Raw genomic sequence first — 17,164 nt, 5'->3', positions numbered from 1 at the left:
GAAGACAGGGCTGAGGCCCTGCCTGACCGTGGGGGTCCTTGCCCGGCCCCCAGTGCCACCTCCTTTCTCCCCCCAGGGATGCTCGGAACATGGCAAAGGATGTGCAGAACACCTTCTACGACATTGTGGCCGAGCTGGGGTCCATGGAGCACGCCCAGGCCGTGGACTACATCAAGAAGCTGATGACCAAGGGCCGCTACTCCCTGGACGTGTGGAGCTAGGAGCTGCCCTCGTGCCCTACAGACTTGCTTCCCCATGTAATCACTTCCCTCCCCCTTCTGCTTGTCTCCTGGGTGGGTTCTGCTGGGCCATCACAGGAGGCAGGCCCAGTGAAAAAGACTGCTCTAGGTCCGAGATGTGCCCTCCAGAGCCCCTGGCCACAGGGCACATAGCCAAGGGTGACCGGGCCCACACTTTGTGAACACCTCAGGCCCCCAGTGGCTGTACAGAAGGGGCTTTTCTCAGCTGAGCAGGAGCTTGGCCCCTCCACGTGATTTTCAATGAGTGTAAATAATTTTAACCTCTGCTCCTTGGAATAAAGTTCTGTTTTCTGTATTTGCCTGATGCTATTCCTTGCACAGGTCTGGGGCCTCTACCTGGGTCTACTAACTCAGACCCCAGAGAGACCAACAGCTCAGGAGTCCCATGAGCCCGTGCAGTGGTGGCACAGAGAGCCACTTGCCCTCAGTACAATACACACCGAGCCACTTCTCTGCCTCCCTTCCTTTATTGAGGCCACTGGCCCCAGATCCCCGCAGGCTGGGACACAGGTCCAGGTCTTCTTCTCCAGCATAGCCTTTGGGGCCCACAGAGCCCACAAAACCAAGGGAGAGCAGAAGAGACCCTCCTGGATGAGGGGAGCACGCACCCCCTCAAACAACACATGGGGTACAGAAGCCCCTTCCAGGCTGATGGCAGGGGAAGGCCCAGTCTCATTCTTTCTTGCTCCCGCGCCTCTGACTGTGGAATTTCTGGTGCACGACCCGCAGGGTGGTGAAGAAATTGCCAAGGAAGAGGATGAGGAAAGGGAGGCCGCACATGAGCACCTGGGGGAGGAATCAGGTTGAGGCCAGAGGCCAGACACCGGCCCTCCCAACGTCCTTCCCAGGGCCTCCAGCTCACCTGCCACTCCTTACACTCGGGGTCCCGGGCCAGGCTGAACAACGTCAGTGCGTTAAAAAACTGCCAGAACTGGGAGGGAGGAGGGTTTCCATTAGAACACAGTCCCTGCTCGAGCCAGAACGGGCTGGGCAGCCAGACAGACGGGGACACAGATAGAACTTACATGTCCAAAGAAAAGAAAGGGCAGCAGGAAGGTGAGGCCCCGCCACATCCAGGACTGGAAGCCCTCTGCAGGGAGAAGGGGCAGGGCCCAAAATAACCAGGGACAAAAGGACACCGCCACTCAGACCAGCTCTAGGGGAAAGGACTCCCTTCCCAGCTCCCCTTCAGGATCCACAGCGGGGGCCACGGCCGACTCACCCACAGTGAGGTCCATGGTATGCCTTTCACCCAGCGCCCGCAGCCGGTACAGGCAGCCGCTCTGGTAGTAATACTGGAGGAACTGCACAAAGCCTGGGGGTGCGGGGGCATCAGGACTCATCCGGAGCCCCCAGTCCTTTCCCCACCCCTGCCCGTGGGCAAGTCCTGAGCTGCGCAGGGACCTCCGAGACACTTACTCTGGTACATGGAGAAGGACAGGAATTGGTTCCGGAACTTCTGGTACATGAGGCCGTCGGGCCTAAGGCATAAAGCAGAGGGAGGGGGCGGGGAGCTTGGGGGTGCCAACTGTCCCTGCCTCCGCTCCCCGCACCGAGGCTCTGGAGCCAAGCTTGGCCACTCACCATGTCAGCATGACTCCCGATAGGAACGTAGACACGTAATGATGGAAAACCCACCAGCCTTTGATCCTGTGTCAGGAAGCGGCCATCAGTCCTGTCCCCTCAACCCCCAGGACTGGTGCTCGGGGATAGGAAGTGGGCTGAGGTGAAAGGAAACCAGCACCCCAGCCCCATTCCTGCTTCTAGCGGGCCATAGCTCCCTCCCTGCCCCAGGAGCTGGACCAGACCCTTGCCCTTGCCCTTGCCCTTGCCCTTGGCCTTGCCCTTGCCCTTGCCCTTGCCCTTGCCCTTGCCCTTGCCCTTGCCCTTGCCCTTGCCCTTGGCCTTGGCCTTGGCCTTGGCCTTGCCCTTGCCCTTGGCCTTGGCCTTGGCCTTGGCCTTGGCCTTGGCCTTGCCCTTGCCCTTGCCCTTGCCCTTGCCCTTGCCCTTGCCCTTGCCCTTGCCCTTGCCCTTGCCCTTGCCCTTGGCCTTGCCCTTGCCCTTGCCCACCGCGAGCCGTTGTTGATGAGGATGCTCTCCCGGATGGTCAGGGTGCAGTAGTACCAGACCAGCAGGAAGTTGAAGGCGGCGTCTGTCACCCTGTGGAGGGGGACACAGCGTTGGCAGTAGAGCCTAGAGAGGGCACGGGGTCTGGCCCCTGAGCAGCAGGACACCCACCTGGAGTTGAGGAGGAAGCGGCAGGTGAAGGAGATGAGGATGAGGATGATGGTGAGGTAGAGCTTGAACTTCTCGTACTCATCTTTGTAGGCAAACCTAGGGTGGGCACACACCCGTGGGACAGGCTGAGAAGCTATGCTGGCGGGACCCAGCCCACCTCCGCCAGAGGAGGGGGTGCCTACTCCGGACACACTTCCATGCATGGCATGGGCCAGCATGGGGGAGCAGCTGCTGAACCCCCAGGCTTAGCCCAGGCAGCTGGGACAGAGCGGAAAGGGAGCGGGAGGGTGGGGAGCAGAGCTGAGACCCAGCCCACACCAATTACTTAGCCTGCTTGCTCAGGAGTGTCACGTTGACGTTGCCCAGAACCAGGCTCAGGTACAACCTGCGGGAGGGGGAGAATGGGTGAGGAGAGGCCACGGCCGAGAGGGAAGCCAAAGGGCAAAGGGCACAGAGCCCCCAAGTGGGCCAGTGTCTGGGTCACGGCCCCTGCCCGGCCTTCCCATGGCCTTGGCTACGGGCTTTGACCTTGGGAGGCTGCAGATAAGCTCCATGGGGAACACTGACGCCCAGCCTTTGTCCTGCCTGCTCCCAAATCCTGCCCCAGGGGAAACCAGCATCCCCTCCCTCCCTTGTTGTCACCCACCTCCGCCACCTCAGGGCCTCCAGAGCACCTAGCTCTCCCGCCATGGAAGGCCCGCCCACATCTCACATCACCCCTGTCGCCTGGGCACTAGGCTTACCGGCTACGTGCGTGATCAGCATTTGTCACCTACCCTACAGTCCTGGCTACTTCCGAGCCTGAGCCCCAATCCACTGCAGCAACCCACACCCACCACCACACCAGGACCTCCTCCCAACCCAGAATGGCTTCCTCACAATGCTCATGATATTCTGACCCCCAAGAGCCAAGCCGCCCAGCACATGTCACCATATGGACCCACCCCTTCACTGAGGCCCCCAGGCCCTGCTGACCCTGCTCCCCTTTCCTGAGCCAGCTAAGTCCCCAAGCCCTCTCTCACATGTCAACCACTTTCCTGGCAACCCATAAGTCCCAGCTCCTGGCACTGCCACACACCCACCAGCTAAGCTCATCTCATCCTTCTCTGCCAAGGAAACTTCAAGAGGTGACCAGAGTCATAGCTGTGTACTAAGCAACTGCACCTCTATGTGGGCTCTTGTTCACACTCAAGCCACGTGGACGGGCTCAGAGTGGTTAAGGACCTTGCCCAAGGCTGCGCAGAGATTAAGGGGCAGAGTGGGGACTTGGACGAGGCTGCCAGGCTGCTCAGCGCCACCACCGGCTTCCTCTCCCATCCCAGCAGTGGCCTCAACCAACCCTCTCTTCCAAACCCTTCGTCCTGTCTCCCTGGCAGCTGACATCGCCCCTGCCTGCCTGGTCACACTCGCCTCTGCGCCCCCTCCCATCCCAAACCACAGGGACCCAGGCCCAGCCCTTCCCTTCTCCCTGGGGTTTCCCTCCATTACTTAGTGCCCCTTTTCTGATGAGCTCCCCTCTGCTGGCCCCACCTCTCAGCAAGCAGATATGCTCAAGTCTGTCCTATGTACAAAGTTACACAGACACCCAAACAAAAGCTGCCCCTCAGCCATCACGCTAAGTTCTAGGTACTATAATAGTTTCTCCTTCCACTCACAGCCAAGCTTCTGAAGTGTGACCTAAAGTTGGCTGTCTCCTCAGCTCTTTTGTCATCCCCAATATCAACTTCCAGCCACACCGCCCTGTGAAGTGGTTCTCGCCAAGGTCACCCTGACTTCCACGAAGCAGTTCCCCTGCATCACGGCCTCTGACCCCCTCCCCAGCCATCTGAGCTGAGGCTGCTGGCCACTCCTTCCCTTGCCTTCTGGAACACGCTCTCTCCCAGCTGTCTGGCTGCCTGCCATCTCTGATGGATTTTTTTTCACTTGGCCCAAGGTTCTGCACCATCCCTGCCCATCCTCCCTGGCGGCGGACATTCGTACTTGACCTGTCACTCTTCCCACACCGACTGGGCCTGAGGCGAGCTCTGCACTTCCCTGCGGTTATTGCCTTCCTGGCTCAATCCTGTATCCTTTGACTTGGCTGAGGCCTCACCTACTCCAGGTGGGCTGGGTCCCTTGCTCCCCCATTCCCTGTACTTCCACCACAAAGCACCCATCCTCGTGAGCTGTCACTGTCACTCAGCTGTCTCCCCCGAGGTAGGACTGGGCTGACTGCTGAGCCCGGAGTGGGCCCAAGGAACATCTGCTGACCAAATGATCACGCACAGGAAGAGTGCACTTCAAGCTCTTCTCCCAGGAGTAACTGTGAACTGAATTTGGGGGAGAGGTCTCACCCATTCTTCTTGGGCAAATAGGCCTCCATATCGAAGAAGAGGCCTTGGCGCTCCTTTATCTGGTTCTCCAGCTCCTGCACAGTCTCCTTGGCCCCCACTGGAAGGGAGGGTTTGCATCTGCAGGTGGGACCACAGAAGCCAGAGTCAGAGCAGGAGGCCCCAGGTATCACACTGACACTTGTGGGGCAGGAGGGTTAACGTGGCCCAGAAAGGGGAGCAGCCATGCCAGGGAGTCAGCACCAGCCCTCCACCCCCCCACCAGGTCAGACACCCAACCCCAGACAGAGGCTGAGGGAGGATGGTGGACTCCTAACTTCTTCAGGATGAGTGTCAGCTCCTGGAGCTGCTTCTTCTGCCGAGTGATGGAGCTGGTACAATTGTTCTGCAGCTTGGTAAGCTCCTCTAGCTTCAGACGGTACAGCCGGTGGGTCTCCTGGGGATCGGGTTGAAGAGAAGGGTCAGGCTGGTTGGGAGGGCCATTTAGCCAGAGCCTGCTGGCAGGGGACAGAGCACACACTCCCGTAGAGCTACTTGGGAGGGTCTCAGCAGGAAAGGAGGCAGCCAGCTGTGCCATCCCAGGGACCTCCTTAAGGCTGCTCTCTCCCCAAGGCAGGCAAGGAAATGGGGTTTTCCTGAAAGCCCAGAAGCCCCCACAGCACCCCTCTCCCACAAACAGGCTAGTTACCTGAAGGATTTTTTTTCGCTCTCAGCTCATCTACTAGTTGTTCCCACCCCTTTCTATCCCATGCCGAGTCTGGATTCTAGGCCCACAGGTCCACCTTCTGGACCAAGCAGGCTGCCTGAAGCCGCTACTGCACTCTCAGATCCTGTCCATCCAGCCTGCAAGAGCAGGGGAGCTGGGGTTGTCCAGGATGGCTTCGGCTCTGGCACTCCCAGCATCTTCCCCCCAGGTTAAAGGTCATCAGGCTTCAGCCCTTGGACCTCCTGCTGTAAGGCCAGTGCCCTACCCTCCCCCAGCACCATTGGCGCGAGGCTTCCCAGAGCACTTTGCCCTGGTGGGTGAAGTCTTGAGAAGCAGCAGCCTGAAGACAGGGCAAAGGACAATGTGAGGACAGGGTCCCAGGCCAGCACGATGGCAGTCAGGCTCGGGGACTAGGTTTGCTCTGTTCAGGACTCTAGGGAGAAGCACTAATAGCAGCAGGCTTCACTGGGCCAGGGGGCGGCCAGGCTTCCCTGCAGACAGGAAGGGGCTGAAACCAGTCCAGGAGGGGCAAAGGCCTGATCCAGCGCCCAGCTGGTCGGAGCTCTGCCCTGTCTGGGTCTGTTTCTCATACCCAGCGGGGCTGCCACGCCCCCTCAACTCCTCTGCCCATCCCCAGCCACCGCCTCCCTTGTCCAAAGGAGGCCAGCAGCCTCTTCCTCCCTGGCCTCCCCTTGGAACAGCACAGTAGCCCATACAAGCCAGATCCACTCAATTCTTCCTGCGGCTTCCCACTGGTCTGAGAGGCTCCAGCCGGCCAGGCCCATGAGGTTCCTGCAGGGTATGGCCCACCCACTTCTCCCCTCACTCTCTGCAGCAGCCACACGGGCCTGTCTTCGCGGGCGCTGTCCTTCACCCTCGATCGGCACCGTCCCCCTACAGGCCGGGGACTTCACCTAAACACCACTTCCCCCAGCCCAGGCCCGGCTGCCTCCCGGGGCGCTCCCACTCGGCACTCAGCCCCGACAGCGGGATGGCCCTGCTCCGGGCTCCGGCCCAGCCGGCGTCCGGGGCATGTTTGCCGAGTGACTGACCCAAGACTGGGCCCGGCCGGCTCTGATTCAAGTGGCCACACCCCTGAAAAAGACGGGGTCGGGGTCTCTTTCCAAGGCTATCGCTGGAGGCCCGAAGTCCGCCGGGCACAGTGGGGTCCCGCCCGGATCGTGGCGGACGCTCGCGCGAAGGGTGCCTCCGTCGGACACTCAAGTGAGGCCGAGAGGAGGGTCCCTCGGGAGCGACACCAGGGTCCCCGACCCCTGACTCGAGCTCCCCGGTGCCTGACACAAGCCTGCCCGACCCTTGACCCCGAGCCAAATAGACGTGGCTCAGGACCAGTGGGCACCCACTTTGGCGCTCACCTGGATGCTCTGGAAGTCCTGCTGCAGCTCCTCCCAGTCCCGCAGGCAGTCGCCCAGCGGGCCCCGGGGCGTGGGATGCATGGTTGCCGGGCCCCGCGCCAGCTGAGCCGAGGGTCGAGGACGCCGCCGCAACCCGGCTGGCCGGAGGCGCCTCAGCCTCCACCGCCTTCTCCCCGGTCCGCTTCCGGGCTCGCGCCGCCGCGACCACCAATAAGAAAAGGTCCTGGAGCGGCGAACGCGCTGGCCCCGCCTCCACCCGACCCAATCCAAGTCCGGGGCGTGGCCTGGGCGGGGCCAAGTGCACCCAACACCGCTCGCCCAGCGACTCCTGGCCTGGACGAGGGCTGGGGCGGCAGCGGAGCCTCCCAGGGCTCCACGAGTCGTGCCAACCGCGTGATGCAGCCTGCAGTGACCCGGACCGTCATGCTGGGAGTAAACCAAGACCCAGGGAGGTGACACTTGCCTCAAACTCGTTCATCCTTGGGAAGCTGCGCCTCAGCGGGGAGGGGATTCCAAACTTCCTCTCCATATTTACAGTGGCTTCCTTACTGTCTCCTTGCCTTTAGCTCATTGCTACTGTGCCTTCACACAGCTACCAGACTGCCATTCCTAAAATACGAGGCTAATCTCCACCATGTCCCTCCTGAAAACTTTCCAACGGCTCTGCCCTGCCTACCAGGATGTCCGTAACCGACAGAGCCATCGCTCTGCAGCCATCCCAGGCTCTGTTCCAGCTCAGATCCTGACTAAAGCCTGCGTTGCCTGAAAAGTCCTTACTCCTCTGGCAAACCCCACTCCTTGAGGGTTTGGGCTTCCGTTTGGGATAGGGGAGACCTCCAACCCTCTGCAAAGAGTCCTAGGAGATAAAACGGTGTTCATCTCTATGTCCCAAGCCCTGCCCAGGTGGCCCAGGAATATTTGCTGAATGAACATTGAAGGACATTCCAAAAGCCCCATCAGTCTCCTTGTCTGTGCCCTCTCATGGCTCCAGGCTTGTTCTGAGGGCACTACCAGAGCTCCAAAGCACATTCGGAAGAAAACTCCCTTTAAGACGTGAGGAATTTCTAGACACCTGGGTGTGGGCGATGGAAGGGGCAGGAATCTCTTCCTGGTAAACACAACCAGTCAGAAATGAATGGGAGCACAGAAAGGAAATCTGTGCAAGAGATAAACCAGTGGAGAAATGGGGAATGCTGGGGCTGGGGATGAGGCAAAGGTGTGCCATATGCCAGGAGACTCTCAGAGCTGTGGAACCTGGGGCCTGGGCCTGGCACCTCTAGGTGGAGGGGAATCTCCACTCACAGGTGGGTATTGTGACACCCCTGTGAACCAACACAGAAAGCAGGAACCCCTGGAGCTCCCCCCAGGCAGCCTTCGAAGGGTCCAAGTCATGGGGGGGGGGCAGCTGCTCTGGCAGCCAGATGCTCTTTCAGAGGCAGCCTCAGGAGTGCAGTGGGGGTGATCCAGGAAAGGGGGTGCTTACTAAGTCTGAGCAGAGTGCACCTGCTATGTGGCGTGAACAAGGACCCTGGGAAGAACCAATATAGGAGGCTGACAAGAGGCTCCAGGTAGCGAAGACCTTTTCCACATCAACCTGGTTACACAGCCTTGGCCCACTACCCAGAAGAAGCTCTCAAGCAAGGTTTTTCAGGACCCATAGCTGGGCCACAGAGATCAGTAGAGTGGATCCGAGATGTCTGTGATAAAGTCTCCGAGGACAATCTTCTCCCACTCCAGCAGCTGGGCCACAAAGCCCCGATTTGGACGCATGTTGTTTTTGCACTTCTTGACGTAGGCCCAGGACCTCTGTTAATGCAAGGAGAGAAAACAGATTTCAGGATTGGACCTGGGCCCTTTCCTCTTAGATCAGAGCCAGCTCAGGAGGGAAGGGAGGCATTTGCTCAGGGGCCAGCAACATGGCTTAAGGGCCAGACACAGAAAAAGCACGGGTTAATACATTAGGGTAAAGGAATCACAGGAGCTGGCTCTGCCTTAAAGCCCCTCTGCACCTCTGCTTCTTAATATGGAGACCGTAACCATTCTCATTTCAGATAGCTTCTGTGAAGGTTGAGACAACATATGTGAAACTTCCCGTGGGCAGGAAAGCACCATGCCCATGACTGGCACATGGTGCTGCCTCAACAAAGGTTTGTGTTGTAAGTAGATACATTAATGGAAAGGGGAAGAAAACTGGACAAATTCTCTGAAGACGGAAGATCGAAACTGCCTTCTTTCAGGCATCCACCCTAAAATGCAGGAAGGTGACAAGCTAGTCTCAGGTGGATCGAGGACAGAAGAAAAAAGAAAAAGGCAAAAGTAGTGCCTCAACAAACTAGGAATAGAAGGAAACTACCTCAAAATAATGAAGATCACATATGAAAAGCCCACAGCTTATATCATACTCAATGGTAAAAGTCTGAAAGCTTTTCCTTTCTTGGATCAGGAATAAGGCAAGGATGCCCGCTTTCACCACTTCCATTTAACATTGTGCTGGAAGTCCTAGCCAGAGCAATTGGGAAAACAAAAAGCAAAAATAAATAAAAGGCATCCAAATTGGACAGGAAGAAGTAAAATTATCGGGATTTTTTTGCAGATGACATGTTCTTATATGTAGAAAACCTTAAAGATTACACTATAAATACTGTTAGAGCTAATAAATGAATTTAGCAATATACTAATATGCTAACAATGAACAATCTGAAAAGGAAATTAAAAAAACAATTCCATTTACAATAGCATCAAAAAGAATAAAATACTTAGGAATAAACTTAAACAAAGAGATGGAAAACTTGTACCCCCCCCCAAACTACAAAATGTTGCTGAAAGAAATTAAAAAAGACATAAATGAAGACATCCCATTTACATGGATTAGAAGACTTAATGTTGTTAATACTACCCAAAACAATCTATAGATTTAATGCAATCTCTATCAAAACCCCAACAGCATTTTTTGCAGAAATAGAAAAATATATCCTATAATTCATATGAAATCTCAAAAGACCTCCGAATAGACAAAACAATCATGAAAAAAGAAAAACAAAGTTGGAGGCCTCATACTTCTTGATTTCAAACCTTCAAAGTTATAAAACTATGATAATCAAAACAGTGTGGTCCTGTCATAAAAACAGACCAATGGAATAGAACAGACAGTCCAGAAATAAACCTTCACATATATGGTCAAATGATTTCAGTGAGGATGCCAAAACCATTTAACAGCGAAAGGACAGCCATTTCAACAAAAGGTGTTGCGAATACTGGATATCCACATGGAAAAGAATGAAGTTGGAACCTTACATTACACTATGTACAAATATTAACTCAAAATGACTGAAGACCTAAATAAAAGAGCTAAAAGTATGAAACCCTTAGAAGAAAACATATAGAAGGAAAAGCTTCATGACATTGAATTTGGTAATTATCTCTTAGATATGACACTAAAAGCACAGGTGATAAAAAAAATAGATAAATTGGACTACATCAAAATTTAAAACTTTTGTGGATCAAAAGACACCATCAACAGAGTGAAAAGGCAAGCTACAGAATGGGAGAAAACATTTGCAAGTTATACATCTGCTTTATATCCAGATATATATCCAGATGTTACTATGAAGAATATAAGGAACTCCTGAAGCTCAACAACAACAAAAACAACCCAGTTAAAAAATGGGCAAAGGACTTGAATATGCATTTCCTCAAAGATATACAAATGGCCAATAAGCACACGGGAAGATGACCAATATCACTAATCATTAGGAAAATGCAAATCAAAACAACAGTGAGATATCATCTCACACCCACTAAGATAACTACTATATATATAAAATAAAATAAAAACAGAAAACAAGCGTTGGTGAGGATGTGGAGAAATCAGAACCCTTATGTACTGTTGGTAGAATATAAGATGGTACAGCCACTGTAGGAAACAATATGAAGATTCCTCAAAAATTAAAAATAGAATTACTATATGACCCAGCAATTCTCCTTCTGGGTATATAACCAAAAGAATTGAGAGCAAGATCTCAAAGAGATATTTGCATGTTCATACCAGCATTATTCACAGTAGCCAAAGGTGGAAGCAACCCAAGAGTGCATCAACAGATGAGTGGTAAACAAAATGTCATATATACAGTTGACCATTTAACAATGCAAGGGTTAGGGGCTCCAACCCACATGCAGTTGAAAATTCACATATAACTTAAGTCAACCCTCCGCATAAATTGATTCCCAACCACAGGTCAAAATTACACTTGACACTTGCACAACACAGGTTTGAACTGCACAGGTCCACTTATGCATGGGGTTCAAATCCGTGTTGTTCAAGGGTCAACTGTACATACAATGGAATTGTATTATTCGCAATAAACAAAAGGTGGAGACAAAAGGTGGACTAACCCAAGTGTCTATCAACAATGAATGGATAAATAAAATGTGGCTTATACCTGCAATGGTATGCATCTAGCAGAGCATCAATATACTCATGTGTGAGGCAAAAACTTATAGAGATACAGGGAAAGATAGATGAATCCACTATTGCAGTGGGAGACTTCATGGACAGATCCAGCAGGCAGAAAATAAGTAAGGACATAGTTGGACACAACAATACCATCAATGAACTGGATCTAACTGACATAATAGAACACTTCACCCAACAACAGCAGAACACACATTCTTCTTAAGCTCACATGGAACATTCACCAAGTTGAATGTTCAACTAAATCAGTCATCTAAGCTTCCTCCTTCTTAGTAAACTAAAAATAAAAGAGTAAATTAAATACAAAGTAAGCAGAAAATAAAAAGAAACAATACAAATGAGAGCAGGAATCATGAAATTGAAAACAGGAAATCAGTAGAGAAAATCAATGAAACCAAAAGCTGGTCCTTTGAAAAAGATTAATAAAATCAGTAAGCCTCTAGCCAGGCTAACTGAGAAGAGAGAAAATCCAAATCACTAATATTAGAAATGAAAAAGGGGACATCACCGTAGACCCCATGGACATTAAAATGATAATAAAGGGATACAATGAACAACTCTATGCCCACATATAGTCTAGATGAAATGGACCAGTTCCTTGAAAGACACTATTTCCCAAAACTCATGCAAGATCACACAATCTGAATAGGTTGATATCTATTAAACAAATTAAATCAATAAAAAATCTTCCAAAACAGAAAGCACCAGGCCCAGATAGGTTCATTGGTGAATTCAGTCTTAAAAAAGGAAATTCTGACACGTGCTACATACAACCTGGGATGAATCCTGAGGAAATTATGCTCAGTGAAATAAGCCAGTCAAAAAAGGACAAATACTGTATGATTCCATTTATATGAGGTACCTAGAATAGTCAAACTCATGGAGACAAGGTGGAATGGTGGGTGCCGGGGCTGGGCGCTGGGGCTGAGTGCAACACGGGGGAGTTATCGTTTAATGGGTATTGAGTTTCAGTTTGGGAAGATGAAAAAAGGTCTGGAGATTGGTGGAACAACATGAATGTACTTAACACTACTGAACTGTACACCTAAAAATGGTAAAGACAATATATTTTATGTTAATGTGTTTTGCCACAATTTTTAAAGAAACAAAACACAGTGATGCCAGGGCAGAGCTGTGCAGTCGTAAGGTTTACTAAGTCCGGCCAGGTCAGAATAGGTTCTCGAGACCAAGCATAACTATAGCCCCACATACCCAACCACACACCCCATTTCCAGCCCACAAAGTGTCTGCTGGGACTCACCACACATACAGCAGTCAGGAAGGATGGCCCTTATGCTGTCTACCAGGGAACAGAAAGGGGAGGGGACGTGCCGAGGTCACTCTTGGTGAGGAGCAGCACCCAGCCATGGCCCCACTTTTCAGAGGCCAGGCCAGTGCTTTCCCTGCCACTTTAGGGCCCTGTGAAAAGCCCAGATTCTCCAGCTGGGTCATCTGGCTTTGAATTCCAGCTCTGCCATTTACAGCTGTGGGTCCTCAGGCAAGTTAGCCAGCCTCATATGCCTCCTACAAAATGGGGATAACAACAGGCCATGGGGTCATAGTGTTTCCATTACACATAAAGCAGGAAGCACTCTGCCAATGTCAGCTATTATTATGCCTCAGGAGTCGGCTTTTTGTTTTTCTCTGATGATCTTTAAGGGACAAAGCTACTCCCAGCAGTTGAAAGGCAATGACATTGACTTATTAAGGTCTTGCTGGCTCCGGGATCCTACACAACCTGTGTCTGTGCTTTGATGCCCAGGACAGGCAGGGGTGACTGGATGCCAGATTCTTCCCAGCTTACTGCTCCTCCTCACCCTTGGTACCCAGAGTTGCTGAGCGGGGACCATAAGGCCCAGGAAGCAGTATGTTGAGAGTGGCCCACATTCTTCTTTCCAGTCCTGTGGGCTCTATCACAGCTGAGCTGACAACACCCAGGGGACAGCTTCCCTAGTGCACCAAGGAGGACCTATCCCCCCCAGGACCACTCAGACAATGGGAGGCAGACCTGTCTCTCTGGACCCCAGGCAGCAGCAGAGCTGAGCCCAGGGCAATCCAGGGTCCTTGCTATCCAGGCAGCAGGAAAAGCTGACACCACACAGGACTCAGTCGGTCTGGAGAGGACCCAGCAAGGTCACAGCGGCAGTGCCTCCTCCCGCAGCTCCACGAGCTGCGCAGCTGTTTTGGCCAAGAGTTATCTAGATGGCATCGCAAACAACAGGACTTCTCTGCAGATGAGAGGATGATTGCTAGTCCAGGAAGGAAGTGCCAAGGTTCTCCTGAGAGTGGGACTGACCTTGACCTCAGGGGGCCAAGTGCCTGGCGACCCACTGACCAGGATGACCATGCCCAGGTGTCCCTGACCCTCGCTGCCGGAGCTGTGCACCTCCGTGCAGGAGCCAGTGGATATCTGTGTGTGGGCCTGCACATGCCCCATCGCCATGGGGACCTGGCCCTTGCTACTTAGAGGAACTGAGTGGGTGGAGGAGACTCCTCTCTCTGCTCTCACCCAGCCCACTCTGGAAGTGGCTGTGACTCTGTGACTCTTGCTTTGGATGTGGCCAGAGAGAGGACTGTGGTTTGCTTGTCAGGGCGAGGACACATCACTAAGTGTCAGAGCTGGAGGGCTCCAAAGACCTTCTTGTGCTCACGCCACCCTGTGAGCAATGAGGACACCAGGGACCACAGCAGGGCCAGGCTTGGTGACATTCACAGCCCGGCCCCATTCAAACTCCAGGGGAGTGCATGTCCTGGCACCCCGACTCCCTGCAGGCGGATGGGCTCAGCCTGCTTTCTGCCAGCTCCCCACCTTCTCATACCAGCTCAGAAAGGCAGCGAAGAAGAGGCCCCTCTGAGGATAGAGCCCATTCCTGGGAAGGCAGCTGGAGAGGCATCTCTACAGGAGCATGGCACAGTCTGCCTCCCAGATTTATCAGTATCGTCACCCCTCCACAGAGGGCAGTGACCCAGTGGGAGGGCCCTAACGATTCACCTTCACTGTAGGTGGGGTGCGAGAGCACACATCTGGGCCTCTCTCTCCAGACTCTTCTTTTTTTAATTGTGCTAAAATACACATAACATAAAACTGACCATTTTAACCATTTTTAGACACAGCTCAATGGTGTTGAGTACATTCACTGCATTGTGCAACCATCATCCATCTCCAGAACAGTTTCTTCTTCCCAAACTAAAACTCTGTATTCATTAAACAACTCCCCATTTCTCTCTCCCCCTCAGCCTCTGGCAACCCCCATTCTACTTTCTCTCTCTCTGAATGACTACTCCAGGTACCTCATATAAGTGGAATCATACAGTATCTGTCCTTGTGTGTCTGGCTTATTTCACTTAGCGTAACGTCCTCAAGGTTCATCCACATTATAGCATGCGACAGGATTTCATTCCTTTTTAAGGCGGAATAATACTACATCGTAGGTTCATACCACATTTTGTTTATCCATTCATCTGTCAGTGGACACTTGGGTTACTTCTACTTCTTGGCTATTGTGAATAATGCTGTTAATGAACATGGGTGTACAGATATCTCTTTAAGTCCCTGCTTTCACTTCTTTTGGGTATATACCCAGAAATGGAATTACTGGATATCCAAGACTCTTTTCAGCCTGCAATTTCACCCCCATAGAGCACACTGGGTCAATATCCAAAACCACTGGCAATGGGCCCTGACCATGGTTATCCTTGGCCCCTCCCCTTCTTCCTAGCACACTCATAGACAAATGCAGGGCTTCTTTAGGTCCTACCCAGCCCTCTGAAATCATGCACAAGCTGTGCCAGGCAAGGCTCCCCCATCCCCTCTCCTCAGTGTAGGCCTGCCATCTGGTGCAATGGCAGTGGGGAAACCCTGCCCTGGGAGTCAGGAGCCCTGAGTTTCCACAGGGTTTGCTATGATGGGTCCCTGCTTCCTTCTCCTCTCTGGGCCCTGCTCCCCTCAAGTGTATAGGAATTGTTGGAGTGGGTGCCTGCTGAAGCCCTGCCAGCACGGCAATTCTGTAACTCCAAGCAGCAGCTAGGATATACCTCCCTTGGAGAACCATGAACAGACACTGGTGAATAGACTGATGGTAGTGGGGACTCACAGAAGGTGCTACCATCTGCAGCCTTGCCCAGCCTGTGCCCGGGCCTGCACCATACCCAGCCTCAGGCCTCCAGCCCTGACCGTTAGGACCTTACTGCTGTGCCGAGTAAAGCCCTAGGCATGGAGCGCCTCTCCCTGACCCTCCCCCTTCTCATCCCCAAATTAGGGCCCCAAGGCAGTATGGGATCCTGTCCCTCCCAGGTGCAGCTCGGACCCCACCTCCTGGAGGAGGCTTTGGTCCGAGCCTGGACCAGGGAATGCATACCTTCAAGCTCTGCTCATTCTGGTGCATGAGGTAGGCCAAGATGGCCGCACAGCTGCGACTGATGCCCAGGGTGGAAAAGACCAGGATGACAGAGTCAAGCTGGAGGTGGATCCCTGCAAGAGGAAGGAAGGGTGGGGGGTCACGTGTGGCTCCTTTCCCTGTGGACCTGAGTTACTGTAAGATCACTAGGTTCAAGAGTGGGTTCAGAACCAGCATTCCATGTCCTAGGCAAGTCACATGACATCTCTAGGACACTATTTCATCGCCTGGCAAACAGGATCCTCAGACCTAATTGGCAGTTCAAGAGAATCATACCTGGGCTGTCAGCATTATCATGTAAAGGCCTTTTCTTGGCTCTCCAGGCTTCCAGACCAGGAAGGTCTTCTACCAGTTGGCCTCCCCAGGTGGGGATGAGAGGATCACACCTCAAGGGCACTTGGGAACTGACAAAGGCAGTGAAGCCTGGGTATGAATCCTGGCTCAGCCAGTCAATGCTTGTGCGGTTTGGGCACGTTACTCTAAGCCACAGTTTCCTCGTCTGGAAAATGGGATAAGAGTATACTACCTACCTCCTAGGTTTTGTGTTGTGCTTAGCCCAGTGTCTAGTACAGATATGTGAGCTGTAATCATACCTAAAAATACCCGAGGCTGTGAGTCTCGCCTAGTGAGGAGTGCGAAGGAAAGCTAAGCTGGCACCCGAGGCTGGCCTGGTAATCCCCAAGAACTGAAGATAAATATTCCAAATGCAAAATCACATACTGTCAATGCTGGAGCAGGACCAGAGATGATTAAGGCCAAGTGCTTCAGTACATGGATAAGGAAAATGAGACACTGAGCAGTTCAGGAGTGGCCCAGAGTCACCCAGTGAGGGGGCGCTGGAAAAGGGGCCTCTTTGTGCCATGGACTCTGTCATCTCATGGTGGGACACATGGCAAGTCTCAGTCTCAGCTCATAGTCAAGTGATAGCTGCAGCATCCTGGGCAAGTAAGAGATGTTTGGGCCAAAATGTCATTCTCTGGCCCCTTGTGCACTAGGGGCTGTGTGAGTGCCAAGTGGGCAGGCCTGGGGTAAGGCCTTGGACCTGACTCAACCTTGCTGACTCCAGAGACCTTGCTCTCCTTGGGCAACGCTGAGCCCTGGGAATGACTGAAAAATCCAGCTGCAATGAGGTTAAGCAACGGGTGGGAACTGCTGTGTTTGGTGGGAGGACAGAGGGCCACAGGGTACACACACTGAAAATCAGGGACGTCAGAGGCTCTGGAGTCTTCCTTCCACCTGCCCCAGCTGACCAGACAAAAGAGCAGGGACAGAATGAGATTCACCTCCAGGATACCAGAGCACAGCCCAGAGCAGGCCTCCATGAGCATATGCACAAGCTGGGCCAACAGCCTCCTTTCACGACGGGCAACAGGTGCAGTGAGGCCA

The 17,164-nt window shown here is 53.1% G+C and overlaps 3 protein-coding genes across 8 annotated transcripts in view; 1 reads left to right on the top strand and 2 right to left on the bottom strand.

Annotated features, from left to right (window-relative positions):
• POR (cytochrome p450 oxidoreductase) overlaps window positions 1-555 on the top strand; it is a 62,779-nt gene extending 62,224 nt beyond the window's left edge. For all 6 annotated transcript variants that reach the window (XM_019717669.3, XM_019717667.3, XM_074328410.2 and 3 more), the window contains one exon: window positions 77-555. In XM_019717669.3, coding sequence (XP_019573228.1) covers window positions 77-221 — 145 coding nt within the window. In that variant the 3' untranslated portion in view covers window positions 222-555. The remainder of the gene's footprint in view (window positions 1-76) is intronic.
• Window positions 556-708: 153 nt separating this feature from the next.
• On the bottom strand, window positions 709-7,111 carry TMEM120A (transmembrane protein 120A). The gene is made up of 12 exons (XM_019717670.3): window positions 6,911-7,111; window positions 5,146-5,264; window positions 4,832-4,948; window positions 2,824-2,883; window positions 2,499-2,594; window positions 2,331-2,420; window positions 1,845-1,910; window positions 1,680-1,741; window positions 1,483-1,575; window positions 1,286-1,350; window positions 1,123-1,191; window positions 709-1,046 (listed from the first exon to the last, which is right to left on the bottom strand). The coding sequence occupies exons 1-12, from the start codon at window positions 6,989-6,991 to the stop codon at window positions 933-935; spliced, it is 1,032 nt and encodes a 343-aa protein (XP_019573229.1). The 5' UTR covers window positions 6,992-7,111; the 3' UTR covers window positions 709-932.
• A 1,362-nt stretch (window positions 7,112-8,473) lies between these two features.
• Window positions 8,474-17,164, bottom strand: part of STYXL1 (serine/threonine/tyrosine interacting like 1) — a 56,118-nt gene continuing 47,427 nt past the window's right edge. Inside the window, exons 8-9 of the mRNA XM_019717673.3 lie at window positions 15,740-15,852; window positions 8,474-8,716 (exon numbers count right to left, since the gene is read on the bottom strand). Of these exons, the coding sequence (XP_019573232.2) occupies window positions 8,585-8,716; window positions 15,740-15,852 (245 nt within the window). The 3' untranslated portion in view covers window positions 8,474-8,584. The remainder of the gene's footprint in view (window positions 8,717-15,739; window positions 15,853-17,164) is intronic.

Source organism: Rhinolophus sinicus, chromosome 3 (assembly GCF_057876585.1).
Source record: "Rhinolophus sinicus isolate RSI-liver-muscle chromosome 3, RSI-T2T, whole genome shotgun sequence".
Taxonomy (NCBI): Eukaryota; Metazoa; Chordata; class Mammalia; order Chiroptera; family Rhinolophidae; genus Rhinolophus; species Rhinolophus sinicus.
Note: the sequence above shows the minus strand (reverse complement) of the source record. Positions and strands in the feature narration are given on the sequence as shown.